We start from the raw sequence: 21,650 nt of genomic DNA, 5'->3' as shown, positions 1-21,650 counted from the left end.
GGCTCTTACGCGCCCCTGTCTAATTATTCCCCTCTCTCTCTCTCTCTCTCCTTCTCTCGTGCAGCAGTCACTCCGCTCACTCATTGCTCAGACCTCAGCTCCCACTTTCTCTCCTCTTTCTTTCCTTCCTTCCTTCCTACTCCCCGCACTGCGTTTCGTTGAGGGTGACGGCTTCCGTCCGCTGGCGGCGGACACACCGACCAGAGAACCCATCATCCTCGGAGCGCCCGGTCTGCGCGCACGCAAGGAAGAAAGAGCCCCCGGGTGGCTGAACGAGCCCCCCCAAAGCAGACAAACAAATGCTCGAGACCCGCGTCCGGTGGTGGTGGCCCCAGACCCGCTGGGGAGGGAGACGAGCGGAGCAGTGATGGGACAGTTTTCGGGAGGATGCTACCTGAGTTTTGTGCTCCTCGGCTCGCTTGTACCGGCCACGTTCGCGAGAGGTAAGTGAGCGCAGAGAGCGGCGGATTGTTTGTGTTTGTTGAAAAAAAAAAAAATGCTTCATTTGTAGTTGTTTATTAGTTGTTTTTTTTAGGGGAAGTGATGTGTGTGTGTGTGTGTGTCGCTGCGTTATTTTGTGCCAAGTTAGTTGTTTTTTTTGGAATGCGCCACGCGCTGCTGGATCAGCTGATTGATGAGAGTTAATTGTAATCAACATCACCTGGGGAGCAATGTCTGCTCGAATGCACGTGGATAACAAACAAAACAAACAAAAAAAATATATTTTGCTCTGCTGTACTTCACCAACTGAAAACATCAAGGGAGATGATGTATATATGTGTTGTGTTGTGTTGCCGCAGGCAGACCAGATGCAGTGCAATGTTTAAACTGTAGGAATAAGTTTGATTTTCATTCCCACCACATTTTTTTTTTTTTTTTTTTTTTCCCTTTTCTCACTGCTGAATCACCACACTGTTCACTGTGAAATTGTCCTGTAGAGGAGCAAGCAAGCCTGTGTCCACTGCTCTCATACATCTGTCCTGTTTCACTCACTGTGGCTCCAGTCGTGCAGAATATGGAAGTCTTTGTGTGATGGAGGGCAGATCATTGCTGAAAGCTGTGCTCTAATTTGTTATTTGTGGCTGCATTGACTGTTGTTGTTTTTTTTTTATTATTATTTATCAGTTTATGCAAAACATGTAATTAATGCCGGATGATGGAAGTTACATCATTATCAAGGCAGTGGTGTTTATCTGGATAACACAAGTATTTTATTTTATTGAAGCTGGGAAAAGTTGCCTGGTAATGAGAGAAACCGTAGCAATCGATAGTCTCGATGTGAAAATGTGGTGGCGAGTTACCATAAGCACTGAGGAGGAGGAGGGGGGGGGGGAAGAAAGTTAGTTATATAATACTGTATTCTGTATTGTTTTTGTTAATGACTCTCAAACTGTGAGCTTCCTCCTGTGGTACTGTGGAGGAAAATACCGTTCTACTGTATTTACCAGGGCGTGTGATCGGAGTGCGTGGAAGATGAAATGAATAACTTTAGATTATCTCTCGTTCCATCTTAATCTAATTTCAATATACCAGTGTGTGTGTGTGTGTGTGTGTGTGTGTGTGACGTATATGTGAGGAAGAGGAGGATGAGCGAATAAATCTGCCTCCGTAGCTGACTTTAACGTTTGCGATGATTGTGTTACTACGAGAACTCGGACGGTACTGTGCCGAAAAAACATCGTTTTCGATGAGTTATTTTACAGACATGTTTCTCACAGATATGCACAAGTATCACAGTAATGTGTTTTTTTTCTCCGTACCAAAATAAGAATAACGATGTAAACCAGGTCATGATGGAGCCTGAAAGAATATTCCGATATATATTTTCAATTGTGTCCAAAATATTTCAATTTTTTTTTTGCCTAATCCGGTCGTGACCTTTTGACATCCGTTTATCTTGCGTTGCAGTGCGGCGACACAGACGCATTTACAATTAAATTAGTCGACTAGCCTCGAGGATCCGATCTGTTGTTTTTCAGCAGTAGTATTCAAAGTTATGAAATTAGCTTCTACTTGGAAATTAGCATACCATAAATATTAGATCGTGCGACTTTGCATGGAAGTACCAGGAGGGGTTTTTTGTCTTTTCTTTTTTTTTTATAAAGTTGATCTGAAAGAGGTTGACTTTCCCCCCTCTCACGACTTGCTTGTATGTTGGCTTTGAGAATCCCCACAGAGGTTTGCATTTCCATGTCAGGGACACAAAAAAAAAAAGGGAACAAAAAGACCAATAACATTGTAAGTGCATGACAGTAAAAATGTGCCCATGCATACAAGATGTAGTTTTCATAAGCGTGCATAGATAAATGTTTTGTAATAGATCTGCCAGCCTTTAAAGTGGTGTCTGTGTTTGGAATGGCTTTTTGCCAGGCTGTAAAATAAATATTTATGTTGCAATAATATGGATGTCAACACTCAACTATCTGACTAAATAATGCAACAGCTGCCAGCATGACTAAGTTTCAGAGCATGGTTGTATAAAAAAAAAAAAATGCACTTTTGTGACCACATGTACTCTATATTCTGTCCTACAGATAATAAGAATTTATTAGCCTAAGCTGCAGCTACGATGCTATTCAGGAACGTTATTCTGCGAGCGGAAAAAACACCGCCGTTCACCTGCGAGCTTATAAAGCCCCTAACGCGGTGATGGAGTGCAGAGAGCCCACGGTGACAATAACAAAGGCGTCCCCAAAAGGAGAGACGTATAGACTCATCACCTTCAGGAAGGAGATGGGGGGGGTGGGGGGGCTGTTGATATGTTGAGCAGCGGCAGTAAATATAGCAGAGCTGTTCGCAGGCGACACGAGAGGGGAAGCGGGAGCGATGTCAGCGGTGACGGAGAGTGAGCGCCAGAACATTCCAGGCCACCGGTCGCGTTCCTCTTGTTAGCACAGTGTGTTTGCATGTTGTTGTTGTTGTTGTAGCGGTGTTCATTCTTCAAAATCATGCCAATTATTTCAACTAAAGCAGCCACCAAGCTTCTGTTTTTTTGTGATCACAAAAACATGAATCATGGTATAGTTGTCGTGTTAAAGAATGTGAGAGCTCCAGCACTTAACAGCGTCTGTACTTGCTTGAGCTCTGCCCCCGTTTTAAATATAATATAATATTATATGAAGGTATTTAATTGCAGCCTTTGTACATTCACATCCTGAGTGGCCTAATAAATTGGCTCGGGCCTGATGCAAGAAAGGGAAGTTGGTCAGAGTCGAATGAACATTTTGGTTTTTGATCATTCTTTAAATGCACAGTATTTCATTTCTGCCTCTCGATCCAAACAAACGACGTTGTTTGATGATGTCAGAAAGCGGCAAAGCAGAACATGGGAATTGTTGTCTTGACCATCAAGGAGACATTTGGCGGCAGAACATGCAGCAAATGGCAATAACTAAAGGCCACATTATACTTCTCCGACTGCGTAATGCGTTATCTGACTGCGTAACCACGGAGACCCCTCGAGCCTTCATACTTCTGCGTCGTGGACGGATTTCCCGTCCGATCATTAGGGGTCGTTGTGCAAGGTTGTTCTTGTGCTTTTGGCTACAGTGAGCAATGGCGTCCGAGAGACAAAGACTGTTGTTGTTGTTGAAACAGTGGCCGTTTCTCACTTTTCTGTGTCACGGAATGCAGTTTTAAGATAATTTGAGAATGCGAGAAATTGGCCATTTAGAGTCTAAACATGTGGTTTGTTTATTAAGATATGACATATTTATAGTTTGGCAGCGACGTTGTCGGCGGTGATCAGCTCCGCCTCTGTGGACGCTCGGTGCGCACTGTGAGACGGCACAGAGCAGCTTAGCTCGGCCTGTGCTGAGGACCAATAGCAGCCCTCGTCTCCGTTGTCCCTTGACAGAGTGACGGAAAATATTTTGTGCAGTCGGAGACGACGCAGAGGGCTCTGCGTAACCTACGTAGAGCACTTTACGCAGGAGTATAAATTGGGCTTAACAAATACACAAACTAAAAGTAAACAAACACAAGACAATAGAGATGGGTAAAGCTAATGACTAAGTAACTTCTATGCTTGCCTCCTCTCTAACTATAAATTACTTGTTTATTTATTTATTCTGCAAAATGAAAGAAATGCATATCTACATCTGCTGCAACATGAGTGTGCAAAATATTATGTTATTTCTAGATTAAATGACCCCCGAATTGAATGCAGTGAAAAACATGTATCTATATCAGTATCGGTTATCGGCATAAGCTCTCCAGATATATCGGCAGAGCCATTTCTTGCTATATGCGGATGATGCAGCTGCATAGGGCCCCATAGCCACCAGGGGGCCAACCAAACTGCAAGTTCAGACTCATATTGTATCATATTTTTTATCATATTATCAAAGTACCTGTCTTTATTTGCATGTATTGGATGCATTCATTATGCATATGTTTGCAAAGCATGTAAGTGTTTGTGGGGTAATCAGAAAAAGTTAGGAATCTCTACCTCGAGTTTGAAAAAAATAGGGGCCCCCAAATAGTATATTGCATAGGGCCCCCAAACAGCTAGAAACGGCCCTGTATATCGGCATATCAGCAAAGACTGCAATATTGTGCATCCAGTATTTCTATTACTTATACAGTGGTGGAATCATGTACGCTAGCCAACAAAAAACAGCATTAGTCTTGTCATTTGTAGATATTTTAGTGCAAAAATGTTACAACTGGCCTGATTTTGAACATAGCTTTGTTCCTAATGGGCTTCGTACTGTGAGTTTATTGCGATAAAATCAATACGTACAGCTTCCTCTGTGACACTGACATGACAAGCAGTGTTGTAGTGTAACTTTTCAGCCTTAAGCAAATCGCCACGTTCCATCACCCGATGCAAAGTCGAATAGCGATCTGTCAAGACCGGAGACCTGATTGACACCGGATCAGCACGCAAGAAGGTTTGAAACAGGCTAACTGCCACTCCAGCCTTCCTGCAAACACAATGTCACGCGAGGCAGCGCAACGCAAAAAAAAAACGCAGCTTCATTTAATATCCGTCACATAAATTTCCTTTCGGTTTAATGAAATCTGACAAGCTCGTAGCGGCTGAGGCTTGGAGCTGCAGCCTTGTAGCCCCCGCTGTATCTCCTGCTGCTCTCTTGTGCAGTGTGTAACTGGGGGAAAAAAACGGAGAGAGGGAAAGGGGGAGTAAAGGGCAATGGAGTCATCTCTGCCATGTTTTATGTATCCCTAAAAAAAAAATGACTGCCAGACTCCTCCTCAAGCTCCAGCTTTGATTTAACTGACAAATCCACACGAGCTGAATCCACGAGCGCAGTCGGGCTGGTATATCCGCGGTTTGTTTCTGTTCTGTAGGAGATTGCACGCTGGTCATTGCCCAGTTTCAATCTTGCATTATTCAGAGGGAACCCATTTCTCTATCCAGCTCACCAACCCCCCCTCTCCTCTCATCATCTCATCTCCACATTTAAAGGGAACTAATCTCACCAGCAGCCAAACAGAAGTAGGAAGTGAAAAAAAAAAAAAAAAAAACCTGGAAATGATGGAGAAGAATGCTTTTCAAGGAAAAAAAACAAAAAACGAAAATTTGCTTAGAAGTAAATATACACACACTCATTACACCCAATTAGAGTGATAAGACCCCTTGGTTGGTTGAGTGAGCTTTGCGTAATCAAATAACTATTGTCTTTTTTTTCTGGGATATTGAGGCTTTGGATTCTTGTTAATAAATGAGCTTTTGTACATGATATTCCCCAGAGAGGTTGAATTGATTGGAAGAGAATCCTTTTGTGTGCCATAATGAAAGAAAACAACCCAGCGCTTTCATTGTAAATCTTCTGTGCTTATATACATTAATGCAGGTCCTCTCACCACTTTGAAGACGAGTTATGACTTGTATTGAATTCTCCGCACGTTGTTTCTTGCATTATATTGTTCAAAATCAGAATGTATTAGAAATTTATTGGATCAAGATTTTTAATTTTTTTTTTTATTTTGGCCCAGCTCCTGGTTCCTGTTCCCTTTTTTTGCTCGTACAGAATCCCGTGCAAGGCTTACGACACAGATGCCCAGTGCACACTCTAGCTAAAACCTGAAAATGAGCGAAGTTGGAACGTAATTCATTCTCGACTCCTAAAGTTGCTGGAAAAACACCAAGTTCTCACCCCCCCCCCCCCCCACTAATGCTCTTTGGCTGAGTACAAACACACGGGCGTCAAGAGAGCCACAAAACCAACAACCGCAGGGGTTGGTTTTCAAATTACTGTCAGTTACTCGTTGCTGATCTGACCTTCTACCAGGGATATTTTGGTCATTTTTAGCTAGTGAATGTGATGAGAAGCTGCATCATGTTGAATTGTTTGTAAGCATAGAGCGTCCTTGTATTTTGCCAATCAGAGCAGCTTAACTTGTTCACTTAAACCCATGTGCCAAAATAATATATTGCATTTATTACACTCGCAGTATGAACAAAAATGCTTACACTGCTCCAAAGCAGCACCGTGGTGCAACACAAGCAGCGAGGGTGGACAAAATATGGGAAAACTTAAAGAAAGGATCAGCATTTTGATCAGGTTTAAAGCTCAAGTGTTGTAGCCCTGTGGTAAAAAAACAAAACAAAAACAAATAGTTAACTTTCGTACTTGTCATACCTGTGCAGTAGGGTGGTTAATGACTGACTTTTGTTATTGATGGCTAACTGGACATGAAAGCAATTTCAACAAATAATATAAAAGGGAATGACGAATTACACACATTTGAGTTTCGAGATCCATTATTCTCCGATGCCTTTTGTTGACTTCAGACATCCGTGTCATTTATACCGAGTTATCCACAACATAACGATTGGACTTTAATTATTCAGCGTAATTCATGCATTTTGCATTAGTCCTGGATGTTTTGCATGCATGCGTGCACAGTAATGGGGGCCGCACCGTAATCTTCTGAACAAACGCTGAGAGAATGACGGCGTGTGTCAAATGGAGCGTCCTGCAGATATGCCATTCAGCCGCCCTCGTCTCCACCGGCCTTGAAGCTTTCTGTTTCGATAAGAGCCTAGCGTTGCTGTCATGTGTTGCCTCATAACGCTGAAAAGGAAAGCCTTGGAGATAACTGCCCCATCTACAATGCACCATTCAATGCCTCACTGGCTATCTCAAGGGCATTGCCACAGAGGCGAGATTCACACCATTCACCTCAATGCCACCTCCTCATTTTTTCCACACTTCCAGTTTTTAACTACGGTTAGCACTTTTGTTTTCTTTTTTAAAGTACTTTCATTTCATAAATATCCCAGGCCAGCTCATCCCTTCTCGTTGGTCACCCCCCCCCCCCTCCCGCCCCTTGGAATTCCTGTAGGTGTAATTTAGTTTCAGAGGATTGTTGCTGTGACAAATGCCCCTTGGTTGTGCTGTCATTGCTCAACTCACCTGGCTGAAGGAGAAAGGGAGAGCCACGCATGGAGAGGCAGAATGAGGGAGCGCTGGAGTGTTGGAGGGGAAAGGGGAGGGGACTAAGGAGGACTAAGGTGCAGAATACTTAAGCATCTTGCGTTATCGGTGACTGCCACGGCAGTTTGTCAGTAACAGTGAGCACCTGTCGCTGCTCTCCATGATTAATTAATTTCTAGAGTAATCAAAAAAGCAAATACATAACTAATGACTTTGGATTAAAGTCGGGGGGGGGGGGGGTTCTGTGTTTTTGTGTGTGTGTACGCTACTGCGGTTTAAGTTTAATTAAGAAGTTAATATGTTCATACGGCAGTTTTGGTGTCAACTGAGAAAACATGATTAAAGCAAATCTGACATATTAATTTATACACGAGTATTTAAAAATGTACTGACGCAAATGTCTTGCTTAGTGTCTTTAAATGGCCGGCCCATCAGTATTGAAGGACAGTTTTAACACTTCAGCAGACATTTTGGAAAATGCGATGCTTCCCAACTTTGTGACAACAGTTTCAGGAAGAGCCTTTTCTATTCCAACACGACTGTGTGCCCCAGTGCACAAAGAAAGCACTATAAAGACGTGGTTTTGTTGTGGGAGAACTTGACCGGCCCGCAGAGAGCCCTGATCTCAACCCCATCGAGCGCCTTTCGGGTGTAATGGAACAGAGATTAAGAGCCAGGCCTTCTTGTCCGACATCAGTGTCTGACCTCATAAATGCTCTACAGAATGAATGGACACACATTCCCATAGAAACGCTCCTTCCAAGAAGTGTGGAAGTATTAAAGTACCGTATATGTACTTGAATACATCATTTCAGGTCCCTGTTGAGGTAATGGTAAAGACTCTTCGCATTCATTATAAAGAGAACAGTGTGAAGCGTTGTCACTTTTGCATTTTTGATCCGTTGCTTAGATCACATAGTGGGCGTCGTAAGTTGGAGCGCAAGTTGTAGCTCAAACACTACACAACCCAAAGAGAGACTTCAGACAATGGTGTTGTACGGTGGCCCTGAGGTGCAAAACACAACACAAATCACAAACGCAAATCAAAAAGCACAAACGCAAATCAAAAACAAGAAAACATTAACTCACAACGCAAACACAAAAGCAGAAAACACGACAACATTAACACATTAGATGTTTTTTGATTTGCGTTGCGTTTTGTGATTTGTGTTTTGCACCTCGGGGGCCACCGTAGTGTTGTCCCTGGTGTTTTTTCATTAACAGTGGTGGACACCGGGGACAATCACATTATCGTCACTTTAGCAACACTTGCTACGTAGGCAGCATGATGCAAAATCAACTTTTTAATCATTTAAATCCTTATATTTGGGACTCTGGAGGCCCTACCCAGTCGCCAAAGTGTGAAAAAAAGACGACTCACTCGTGTTTTTGTGGTCCTCCTCAGTCTAAGTACAGGAGATAAAACACGTGATATTGACTTCCGCACTCACTGGGACGCCACAAGACGCTAAATTCCTGGAATTGTTGTCTCGCGGAGCACCGCTTTCTCATCCAAAAACCAGAAGTCTGTGAAAAGTTCTATTCGTGGCTCCACAGTGCAGCACAGAGTTCTACACAAACTTCCAGCCTCAGAGGATTTATCTGTCCAGTAGATGCATGTTATGACGGCAATGTGCCTGCTAGAGCCTGCAAGTGATCACTTTTCCAAATGCTAACTGCTGTTAGCTCCCAGTAGCCTCTGTGTCTGATGTAATTTCCTGGTTTTTTTTTTTTTACTGATGTAGGATTTACTTAAAAGGATACAATATTACTTAATTTGATACAATACGTGACCTTTAAAACAATGCTTATGTGTATCAGTGCAATGTAAGAATCGGCTTCTGTTCTCGACACACACACACACACTACCAACGTCACCTCATGCACCGTGATACATGATAAAGCTAGTGTGGAATGTATTGGTGAGCATGTGGTTAATGTCCTTGTTATTGTGTGTATGCAGCCCTCACGGCCTGTATAGAATATATACGGTCATTGCAGTATTTATGTACGTGGTAGGTAGTCATCAGCCATGTTGACATCCTCCTTTGACAAAACAAGCCCAGTAATGTGTGTGTGCTTTTGCTTAGTCTTTGTCCTGGTTCAGTTGTTGTTGTTGTTGTTGTTGTTAGGTTGGTTAATGGTTGGAATGCTGTTTTGGTGGCCTTTCCCTACTTTTTTTTTTTTTATATATCTTGAAATCATTTTCTGAATTCAAGGGAGGCACTCTCTCCTTCTACCGGGGAGAAGGGAGAAACAGATGACACCCCAAGCTATTGAAGAAGTATATGCCAGGCTATATTTCATGCAGCGGTGTCTGTCCTCAATAGCTATTTGGTGCTTTTGTGGGTGTCAGGGATGCAGGATAGGATTTAAGAGTCCCCGTTGGCACATGAAACCTACCTCTCTGTAGTGATGTGTAACTGTATGTTGTAAAACCAGCAAAAGCTCTGTCATTCATAAAATGAAACGGGTGTTGCGGAATCTTTGAAGATGCATTTTTTTAGAAGAAATCCTCAGTCCTGCAGACAAAAGGGGAAGATTCAGAATCGTTGTGTTTTGCAGATGCATTCTGCTGGATTGCATCAAAGTTAGACTCAGCTGTGCATACATGCAGTAAGTTTGAAAACTTTACAAATTGCATTAATAAAATATATGCAAAAATAACAAATTCAAAACTAATTCTAATGATTTGTCATTTTTTGCTTGGCTCCAAAAAATGATCCTTTTTCATTATGGCCCGAAACAAAATTGGATTTTAGAGACATTATTATAATAATAATAATAATAACAAAACATCGTGGAATAACACTCCCTGGAAATAGCTTTTGTTCTCATGAAGACATTTCACGCAGCTCTTGGACGGGGGAAGCAGTCGATGTTTGCAAGTCAGCAACACTTTCAATGCCAGATGTCAGCAGTATGTCGGTTTGCGTTTGTTTTGTCTAAAAAGTGTAAATTAAATGAGTCAGAGGTTAATTAAACTGAAAAAAAAAACATTATATATGCATCACATGCATTATATATAAACTACATGATTAACGTAACAATTACGTGCCAGAAAAACACATTCATATTCTAGAAGTACGTACGATTTGGGCATCGGATCAGTATTTGACAAACAAGAGCATTATCAACGCCGGTGTCTGGGCCAAAGCGTCGGGACAGCGTCCAACACCGGTATCAAACAGGCACTAGGATTTAAATTATTAAAGACCCGTAGTATCAATACGCCCGGATGTAATTGGTCCTGTTCGCACTATACCAGACAAATTAAGTAAATAGATTTTCCTATTTGTTATTGCTACGTTAATGTTATCTTGCATATTTTATGTCACCAGCAATGTTGGCCAAAAATGTTTTATTCTTGGGCGTCTTGCCCTCTTTCACTCTCTCTCTCTGACGCATTGAAACACCGTGCCACATTCACACACACACACACACACACACACCCCTGTTCTTTCGTGACAATGGCAGAGAGAAGAACTAAACATTCAAAAAGTGCGGTCACACTTGACTAGAGCCGATGCCGGCAAACCTTACGGACGCCTTCATGAATTTAATCAGAAACGGTCTCGGAGTCGTCTTGTATAATGTCGGTCAGAAATTCACATTTTCGCATATCTATAATGCCCTGTTGCCTTTAGGCAGCAAAGATGTTTTGAATCCAAAATAGGTAATTTTAAAAGTGTGTGTGTGTGTGTTTGTGTGTGTGTGTGTGAGAGAGAGAGAGAGACCTGCCATTGCTATGATACGAAGCCACCGCTGCGTGACGAACATTCTCTTTACAGTTTCTTTTAATTTAAAACGGCACAGCTTGGCGTGAGAGAGAGAGTGGGAGAGGGTGAGAAGATAAAAAAAAAAAAAAAGATATAGGAAAGGTGGGTTTAACTCGCAGGGAAAACAAACAAACAAACAATGGAATTGAATTGTAAGAACATCAATAAGGTTAAACGTGAAGTTCTCTCCTCGAAGTTTGATGCCCTGAAATAACAGTAATGTTAGGTGTCAGGCTAACCGAGCTGGGCAGTGCATCTCTTGTTCTGTCTGTTTTTCCCCCCCCCCCCCCTCTCCAGTCTCTTCCTGTGCTGTGGTCTGTGACTTTGTGCCTGACAAAAGTGAGAGCCAAACACAACTGCAGAAATGGGCAAAGCTGTTTTGTAAACTGTGGCTGGGAAAAGGTTCACCGAACGCGTGCACGCACAAAAAGGAAATCATTCCGTCCTAGAGAATGGCTACTCGTAAAGCACATAAATAAACACAATTATTATTATTATTGGGTTTTTCCAGACAAGGTTCTGAGGGACGATTCTATTAGAGTCTGTCCTTCAATTCCACAGCAATAAAGGTGGAAACTTCCCGACCCAACTTATCGCACGATCCATTGACTGCCCAGAGAGCAATGTTTTAATGGTGATCAACATCATGACCTTTAAAAAAAACACGTTTTAGGTCCATAAAAGTAGTGGCATATAATTGTAAGCCTGCAAATTGTAATACGGGGGGAGGAATCTTACCGCTCTTGCCACCCTTTCTGAAGCATGTTGGAGGACTACGGTGGCCTTCACACAGAGGAGAGGTTGTTTGTTCGCACAATAAACTTCTGCATTATGCACATACTGGCTGGTTTGTCCGTTCTAGCTTCTGCTGCGGAGATGTTGGTGCAATTTAGTTTTGTAAATCAAGTACATTGTCATATATAGGGCGAATTCCAATTCCTATCTTAACCCTCAAGCTCAACCCTGAATCTTAACTGGCCCTCAAAACCAAAGTGTTGAGGGTTATTTTGTCACTTAGAAATAAGGACACCCCCTTAAATGCAGATACGTCTTCAGACTGTAGGGGGCAGAATAACGCGAAAGCTGCGTCCAGTCTGTCAACTCCAAAAAAGAAGCAGAAGAAGAACACATTTACGTCACGATTATTTATTACGATCCGTTTGTCAGTCAAGTTATTATTAGGTTGTCAGTTAGTTATAAGATGATACTCATACAAATACCACAACCACGGACATATTCAGCTGACAGTTACCACACACCACGGCTTATTGAGAAGTAAACGATGGCAAACGATCGCTTGTCCGCACCGGCCGGCTATTGACAAAAGATCGTCAAATAAAAAATAAATTTTACGCAACAATGACGTAAGTAATCCATAATATGGGCCTAAACTAAGATAATACAATGGTTTTCATCATTTTAAACAAAGAAAATACTTAATTTGTCGCGTACCTGTTTCGCTGCTTTCGGCGCCATCTTTGTTTTTGTCAAAACACGCAATGCATCCTGGGTAGCCCTTGCTCCCAAGGGTGGTCTTGGAAAATCTCAATATTGAGGGCGATACAGCCCTTAAACTTGCCCCTCGACTTCATTTTTCTGAGAATCGGGACAGCACTTGCACTAGCGGGAGCGCGCATTTTTGAGATTTTGAGGGTTAAGATTGAGGGTTAAGCAAAGGAATTGGAATTCACCCAAAGTCTTATACTGAGGCTATGAAAAAAGTGGGTATTGACTAACCGTATATTTAGTGAAGCCATTGAATAAATGGCATTTTATGTTTTGAAAATTGGTTTACACAGTTCACAGGTTGAATAAGTAGACGATGGCTGGACGCGAAGAGTAACCTCCATAGGGCACCTGTGAGTGTCGAGTCTTTTTAAAAACTACACTGAGTCACTGCGCCTATTCTGTCACTATTCACCCACAGTATTTACCTTTTGGCAGTGAAAAGCAAGAGAGGCCCAGTGTCTTCCATAATCACAAGTTCACTCAAGAGTGCACCTTATCTCCGAGCTTGACCGTTATATTGTCCCCGTGTCTGGCCTTACCTCCATCACTTTCTTCCACTCAGAACAAACATGAGTTAGCTGTTTCTTTCCCTGTCCTGTGCCATCACCGTGTCTCCAGCTTTTTTTTTGCCTCAGAGCCGCAGAGTCTTTTTTATGTTACACCTCCGTCCCTCCGCCAATTTCACTTTCTACAACCGTTCTTCCTTTAAGCTTTCATTGATTTGGAATTTCCATTGTCTACATCGTAGTGGGTATGTGACATCCATGTGGTCTTTGTGTTTTTTCTCTATTTGCCCAACTCTATTGACATTTTATGATGGATTTTTAACAATGTGGAAAGTAAAAAAAAAAAAATGGAGAGATTCTTCCAGACGATGCTTAATGGCTTGAACTGTTAAATTTAAATGTTTATCCATATGGAAAAGGTTGTGTGTGTTTTTTTCCCCTCTTCGTTTTTGTGCCATGTTGCAAGGTTATGCATCTGTAACTTTGATGAGGTTTCCCCTTCAGCCAAGGACTCCTGTTTGTCATTAAGATAGATAACATCTATTCGGTGCATCGACGTGGCTACATTCGTTTAAGAACTACTTTTGTTTCACCTCACAGACGGCAGAATCAATACACAGCTTTTGCCCTATTTCTTCTTCATTTCATCTTAGACCAATTCGGTCAGAGCGGGAGACAATGGAGTGAAGTATGAGGTTGGCGCTCCCATCTAAAACACATGTATCATTTAGTAGTTAAATAATTAATGCAGGTGTAGACTTTATTTTTATCAAACGTATGGATTTTTCCCCTCCCGACACATATTCCTGTAAAACCTCATTCCTGAAAACCTTACAGTATATACCGCCAAGCTTTAGAACTCAACTGTTAAGTGTCCCTCATACACTGCGACACTGTCACACTGTCTGTCATGTGCTCACATAGACAATCAGCCTGGTGGCTGGCATGATAAGTGGTCTTTCAAAAATAATTTAATTTGACTTAACGTGCAGAGCGTTCAGTAAGTGCTGGCTGCTGACTTAACAGCCAATTACTCAGTTACAAGTCCAGCTGGCTACGGAAGTGTGTAACTTTTAAATATGGGAAAAAAAAGTAATTGTCACGTGAGGCCACCCTGTTTTCCAATCACGTTAAATATTGATGTTTCTTGGTGATAATGCTACGAGTAAAGGCTGTTGCACACCAGATGCAAATTATTCGCACGATGGCCGCATTCACATTAGATCTTGGTTCGAATTCACTGGGAACCATCGTAATTAATTTTTTTGCATCACGCTTGATGTGCATGGGAGGGCGTGTCATAATTCGCATCCGAGTTATCCGCACTTCCTTCATGTCCTCTGACTTTTGCTCCAATTGTGGTCTGCTGCTTGGTGAATATGCGTAGTCACGACCAACCCCTCCTCCTCCAGCTGAGAGTTCTGACTCAAATTCTTAAAGCGGACCTAGACCGGAAGTTCTAATTAACGCTTTTTTTGGTGTGTAACTGCATCATTACCTTGTTTAAGAAGCCCTGAAGATGCAAAACAAACAGTTCAGCCACTGCTGAGAACGATGTGTTTTATTGTGATCTCGGGCTCAGCGAGATCTCTGAAAAAACCCGGTCCGGTTACCTAAAAACACCGGTTCTCCGGAACAGCAGATCGTCCTGCTCCGGGCACTAGTCCGGGCACATCCGGTTGGGTACATTGAACCGCAGAAGAAGAATAACATCTGTTGTGGAGGTGGTTTCACGAGCGACAGTGTCTTCTGACTCTGGGTCTGACTCCGGGTCAAAGTCATAAAAGGGACTGCGGCAGGGAGTCGTAAAGAAGCTATTTTTAAACACTGTTAAAACAATGTTTTGAAAATGAGTAGCAGTGCATCCAACGTTCCAGAGGGGGGAGCTGCGCTTCTGAGAGCGGGTTTACTTCCGGGTACTGGCCGATCACAACACAGTCTGTCTTCTGGGTGAGAGAGTTGAGTCTCAAATCTCGCGGCTGGGAAACGCCGTCATAAAATAGGATTTCTATCGGCTCGTTTACACCAACTAGGAGGTTTTTGACCATAAAAACAAGTTAATGTATGTAAGTAGACCTCCATAACTAACATAAATGTGCAACAGGACCACTCTATGTGAGCTTTAAGTCAAACAAAGTCACTATAGAAAATGTTGATGTGATATGTACGAAACAACCAAACGTCGTTTGCAAAAACAGAATTAAATTCACTTAGTGTTGTGACGAACTCTGCCGATGTGAGTGTGTGTGTGTGATATGGCCGAGTTTCCTCTGAGGACTGGTGTCGGTATCACTTCAGTGAAAAAAAAAAAAAGTCCATGAAAGCTGCATTTTGCATACCGTATATGCTACATAGACATTTAAGTGTTTATTGAACGGATAAACAACTTACACTATGCTTTTACAGTCGAGCCATCTCTAAAATGCATTGCAAATAAACATTGTAGTGTTGTTAAATGTCCAGTGTGTAACATTTAGGAGGGTTTATTGTCAGAAATTGAATATACTACCCGTAAGTGTGCTTGCATAAGTGTAATCGCTTTGCAATAACAATATATTGGTCTTAGAACAAGCCTCGATTTGGCAAGGGCCTTGCTTTATGGAGGCTGCCATCTTGCGCTGCCATGGTTCTACAACAGCCTGAATGGACAAACCAGCAAGAGAATGTGTTTTGTGTTTTTTAAGGAGCTTACATTCTTCTCTGAATTTTAAGAGTGGTTGACAAACCAGCTTATAATGTGCATTACCGCCACCTACTGGACTGGAGTGTCAAACTCGAATGACTTGGGGGGGGGGGGGGAAATGAGCATCTAGTTTGGTCAAGGGGCCGGTCTAGAGAAAAGTAAAAGTGCTTGTTTTAATTTAAAATGACGTATACCTCACAATAAAAACTACCAACAATACCATGGTTAGTTGGTAGAGTTATATACCAACTAACCATACGGACGTTTTGAAAAATGAATATATATTTTAAAGGAACTCTAAACACACATCGCACATGTTTTTTTTTTTTTCTATATCATTCCATACTTTACAGTTTTAGGATTATCGTCGGTGAGTTGTTTTCTCTTCTGCTAAATGCTCATTCTGAAACCATACCTTTTTAAAAGGAAGCAGGAGACGAGTGGGGAATAAACAGACTTTCATGGGCATCTTAAATAATAATTATAATATAATAAAAAAAAAAAACTGTCAGTCTGTACAAACAGTATCTTAATTACTGTTATTGTGGTAATTCTTGTCAGAAAATAAATAAAAACGTAATGAATAAGGTCTAACGATTCTTAATTACACACACTCCGAGTCAGTTAAAATGGGTTTTAAATATTAATAGTCATTTACACAGTGCGTGGGGCAAATGAAAATAAAAAAACTCTTTTACAGTTATTCACGAAATGTTTGTATCCAGGAAGGCAAACTCCATTAATGTGTTATAATTGAGACCTGTATGTATGATGGATGGGAACAGTATACCTGTGTGTACCCCCATTCTAACTGGCAGGCTATTTGTAACCTATGCAAAATGTAGATCAATTCAAGAAAGAGCAGCTGTTATTAACACTGAACCCAGTGATGTGAATAAAGTGCCTGTATACTCCGTATACCGTCACGTTGAGTGATGTGATCTTGCGGTTTTAGCATAAATGACTTTCGTTGCGAGCGCCACTTTCTTGTCAAAAAGGTGCGGCGTAGAAAAAAAGGTTCTGCGTATTACAGACGGGCGAGATATCTACAGTATTTCTGCTGGATGAGCTCTGGATGAATTGTCAGCCTGTCGTCGTCGTCGTCGTCGTCTCACGCTGGGGCGCGTACACGCGTGTTGACAAAAGCCCCGTATTCAAAGCGCTGAATTGTTGGGAGCGTCTGAAATTGAAATGTCAGGTTGAAATGAACATTTAGAATTGCGTAAAAGGGGGGAAGGACAAGCTGTTGTGCAGCAATATTTCCTGTTGACATTTTTTCTGTGCATTATGTTTACAGACTGTGTCCGATACCTTGATTTGGAACAAAAACGCCAGTGTTCTGTGGCTTATCGTAATGAGACCTCTCCCACTTCTTATCAGTTACCTTGAGATCTACTAAAGTGTAGGTATACGTGTGTGTGTGTGTGTGTGTGTGTGTGTGTGTGTGTGTATTGTACAGCTGAAATCCAAAACAAGGCCCTGATAAAATGAGAGGATAAAACCCAATTACCCAGTAGGCACTCCCTGAGTCATCTCCCATTTGTTCCAGCCATTTTCTCTTTTGTCTACTCCTGTATCTCAACTTGTATGGTTTACTCAAAGACCACCTCAGCTGATTGTAATCTGTAGGTGAAGAGAAATTAGATTACCCAAAAAAAAAACAACGTGAAGTAGAAACTGAGGTGATAGAGTGAGCCAATCAATTCCCAGCAGCAGCTTGCGAACAGCGATTCTGGTTTTCTCTTCACTTACAATGTCCCGGTGTGTGATTGTGAGGGTTTGTGCAGTGCACTGGGGCTTCTGAGGGGACCAATTATGGAGCGGCAGAGCGGGAGACTGAACCTCTGGCTCTCCTAATAGCCTACCGGCCATAGAAGTCCTGATCCATAGGTAGTCGATAATGCAGGGGCCTCCCTGGTCTCAACCAATGAAAGCCAACAATCAAACTGAAAATGTCAAAAGGAAATTGGGCGTCACGGTGTACAGTTTCAAACAAATCTTTATTCACATCGCTCTGTGTAATCAAAGCAGTTGCAATACAAAGTGCTTTAGAGGTGATTTGATGGAACATAATGTGACGAATTTTAAATTCAAATTTAGACACAAAGGCCTCGGTTAGACTCTAGCCAAAATTGTATTTGTATCTGATCAGAATCTGGTCTTCCCAGAGGCGATTCTAGAGGGGCCCTAAGCAAAAATTCCCAGGGGGCCCTTCCAACCAGTGTTTATCACCATTATGTTATAAATAATCTGACACCAACGAAAAATTAATGAGTTCAAAATATTTTTTTTTTTTTCGAAATTAATTAAATAACATGGAAAAACCTTGTAATGAAAAAGTATGTGAACATATAAATGTAAAGAACAATCAAATACTGTAAATAGCTTTTAAAAAACTGTATAAACTTACTAAAAAGAAATACATTACACTGTAAAGAACCCACATTATAAAACAATATAGATATATAGAACAATAAAATACTGTACATAACTGAAAAAAATATATATAAACTGAGTAAAAAAGATATGCATTACACTGTAAATAATCCTCTTCATTTTCCAACTTGCAGAACGTTAACTTCACACAGGTTAAAGTGAGTTGGGGCCCCTTTAGGGAGGTTTTCCTACTGAGATGTCATTGCAAATCGCCCATTGTTGTTTAAGGAGGACGGGGAGGCGGATGGTCACTGCACATTTCAGTAAAAACAGCCCTCAGGCTCCGAGTGTCGGGGGGCCCCCCTATCAGCTCGGGGCCCCAAGCAGTTGCCTGTTCACAATCTGCGCCCCTGGATATTCCTGATAAGATCTGCTCTGTGTGTCGGACCATATGGATTTCTGTAGTTCCAGGCCATGCCCCAGAAAAATAGTCTAAACAAAATTAAAAAAAAAACGGACGACAGAAATCTGTGCCTGTTTCTGTCCTTATGTGGAGCCATTTTTAAAATGTTTTCCACTGCGTCGATCACTAAACGCGCCTCAAATGGACTTTTCTCTCTCCGGATCTACGTCATCATTGTTGTCTTTCAAGTCGGGCTACGAGTGAAGCAGAAGTCACTTTCAAACCGATCTGATCTGTAAAAAATTTGATCGCAATTTACCACCGTATGTGCTTTGAATCAGCTTTAGGGAAAATCGGATGATGTGTGTTTTTTAAGCTGTCCGGTCTGCCCAAAAATCAAGCTCAATATGATCTTGAGATGCTTAAAATTTGGATCCGAGAGCCCTGATGCAAAGCACGGGTCCGAGCCCTATGTCAATATCGCATTTTTGTCAGACCTGACCTCCGTGCAAAGTTTCAAGATTTTTTATGCAAGTTAACCCCCTTAAAAATAACCGGAAAGCCACGGATATAATAATCTGAAGGATAATAGGTTCTTCGCACAAATTTGTGCCAGGAGCCATTTCTGTAGATGGTAAAATATCAATTAGGTTGGGAAAAAAAATAGAATTGAAAGAGAAAATTAATTATAAATTGGAATAAATAACGAAAAATGTGTTTTGCATACTATGCAATGACTTGCAAACATGTTTTTCCCCAGACAGCGAAGTGTAAAATAGGCCACGACGGGCCCTGTGAGGGCTACACTGTGTATACACATAACACAATGTGGGAACATGTTGCTACATGCAATCATTGCTACCACTGACCTTCCGTCCAATGTGTATGATGACCTACAGGAACTTGCAACTGAGAATATAAACCCCTGATGTTATTATAACCCATCTCATCTTCGCTTGTGTGTTTCCCAGAGATGGAAAGTCAGGTTGTCCAGAATTAATCGTGGCTGCTTTCATTTAATCAACAGCTATAGTTCTAACACATTAGGTCTGTATCCACATTTGTAGACTTTTGCAGGGTTTCTGCGTTTTATTCTTGCAAGATGGCTGCTGCAGAGTGATTGCAATTGTTATCGTCTTCTCACCTCCTTCAACCTTTTCCGTAGCCCCAGCTTCCCTTTTCCACCTGCGAGTGAAATATGACTCAAAACAAGTAGTGATGCATGAAAGAGGCTCACCACTGCCTAAGCCATCAGGAATACAGGGAGGAGTACAGAGAAGGTTGTCCTTTAATAATGAAAAAACGACAACATGGACGACATATATTTTTCAGTTTTTGTTGTTGTTCTCGCTTCATTTTCCCCAGATTACGCTGAGATGGTAAAGCACTACTGTATCGCCTTTTCGATTTTTTTCTTTGCAGATACAAAGTCAGATTTTAGGATATTTTGATCAAGGGTCGGACAGAAATTTGGGATGCACGATCTTCTCGGCATGATATCAGCCAATGATACATTTTAAAATCAATAGCTGCCATTGCTATTGGCAAACAAGCCAATAAAAAACAGTCTGAATAAGCTGAGGATAAATATTGAAAAAATATGTTAATTTCACTAAATGAAGAAACCTATGCACTTGACACACTATTGATATTGCTATCGGTTATCCCGATGATGGATATCGGCAAAAAAAGTCCAATATCACACTTTCATATGCAAGTGGGAATCACAGGGCACCTCATGACATACGATACATGGTCCACGATACCTGTAATATCACGATACAGCGATTATGTGATAGTCGATATAATTGAATTGAATTTAATTGAATTGAATGACTTTATTCCTCCCCCGGGGGGGAAACACACATTTACAACAGCTCAATTAAGGTGACAAGAGGTGCAGAAATGTGCAAGGGCATAATAAGTAAGAAGAAAGACAACGTAAAGATAAGAGTAAAAATAGGGTAAAAAAATAAAATACAATATGGTAAACAAATCACACTCTAAATATAAGTAAGACTCTAATAAAATAAAATACAATAAGGTAAAAATACACTCTAATATAAGTAAAAAGAAGTAAAATGTAAGAAATAGAATAAAATAAAATACAATATGCTCTAATATCAGTAAAAAGAAGTAAAATGTAAGATAAGATAATGCAAGACAATCAACATAGAGAACAAAGTGCATAAAGTCTATGTATTGATCATGGATGGGGCATCTCTTAACATAGCTGTGTCTGTGCCATGACCTCACTGTAAAATCCCTCTTTTTTGAACAGGTAACATTTGCCCGACTTTCCTTCCTTTAAAGGGGAAATAAGTAGTTTATAGTGCCATCTAGAGGAGAGGCTGAAATTTACAACAAAGACCTGCTGCTCTGCTCACCCCCTCCCTTCCCTGAGCGCTACGGTATCCTCAGCCGGTCAAATGTCGTCCTTGTCGTCTTTCTCCGTGTCAGCAGATGAGGTTCGTGAGGAGAGGGAGAGGGCGGAGCTACCACGGCCGTAGCAGACGAAGCGGAGAGAGTGGAGGCGGGACTTCCGCTACAAGTAAAGAGACGCTTGTTTTGTTCTCTCGCGTTTGTCCTTACAGGCTCCGGTAGAAACATGGCGTCTCGCTGCTAACAGTGGCTATGCAACCGCGGTCCGCGGTCATGTTATTTTACATGACTTTTTGAAACACTACGAAAATGAAACAAAAAACTATTATACAGCGACTAGACAATGCAGGAGCACATTATATGTATAAAAAAGTGGATTTTGGGTTATATAAACCTATAAATACTACATATTGTACCTTTAAAGCACCTTAATTTCTTATAAAGGACGACGACGTATCAAATAGATATTTTGACTCGCCCCTAGTTATGTGTTGTTTTTGAATATGATATAATATAACATGGAGGTTTTGATCCTGTGGTCTAATTTTGCTTGTCAAATATTAAACATCCATTTCTGTTTTCGGCATAATTTCCATCCGTCTTTCG

The 21,650-nt window shown here is 41.4% G+C and overlaps 1 protein-coding gene across 1 annotated transcript in view; it reads left to right on the top strand.

The window, feature by feature from the left end:
* Positions 1-367: 367 nt before the first annotated feature.
* The window catches only part of LOC310944876 (netrin receptor UNC5D-like), a gene marked incomplete at its 5' end in the record, with an annotated part of 231,215 nt that continues 209,932 nt past the window's right edge, over positions 368-21,650 (top strand). The window contains one exon of the mRNA XM_083910720.1: positions 368-443. Coding sequence (XP_083766846.1) covers positions 368-443 — 76 coding nt within the window. The remainder of the gene's footprint in view (positions 444-21,650) is intronic.

This window comes from Microchirus variegatus (genome assembly GCF_963457635.1).
Source record: "Microchirus variegatus genome assembly, chromosome: 1".
NCBI lineage: Eukaryota > Metazoa > Chordata > Actinopteri > Pleuronectiformes > Soleidae > Microchirus > Microchirus variegatus.
This window is presented reverse-complemented; position numbering and strand designations above follow the sequence as displayed.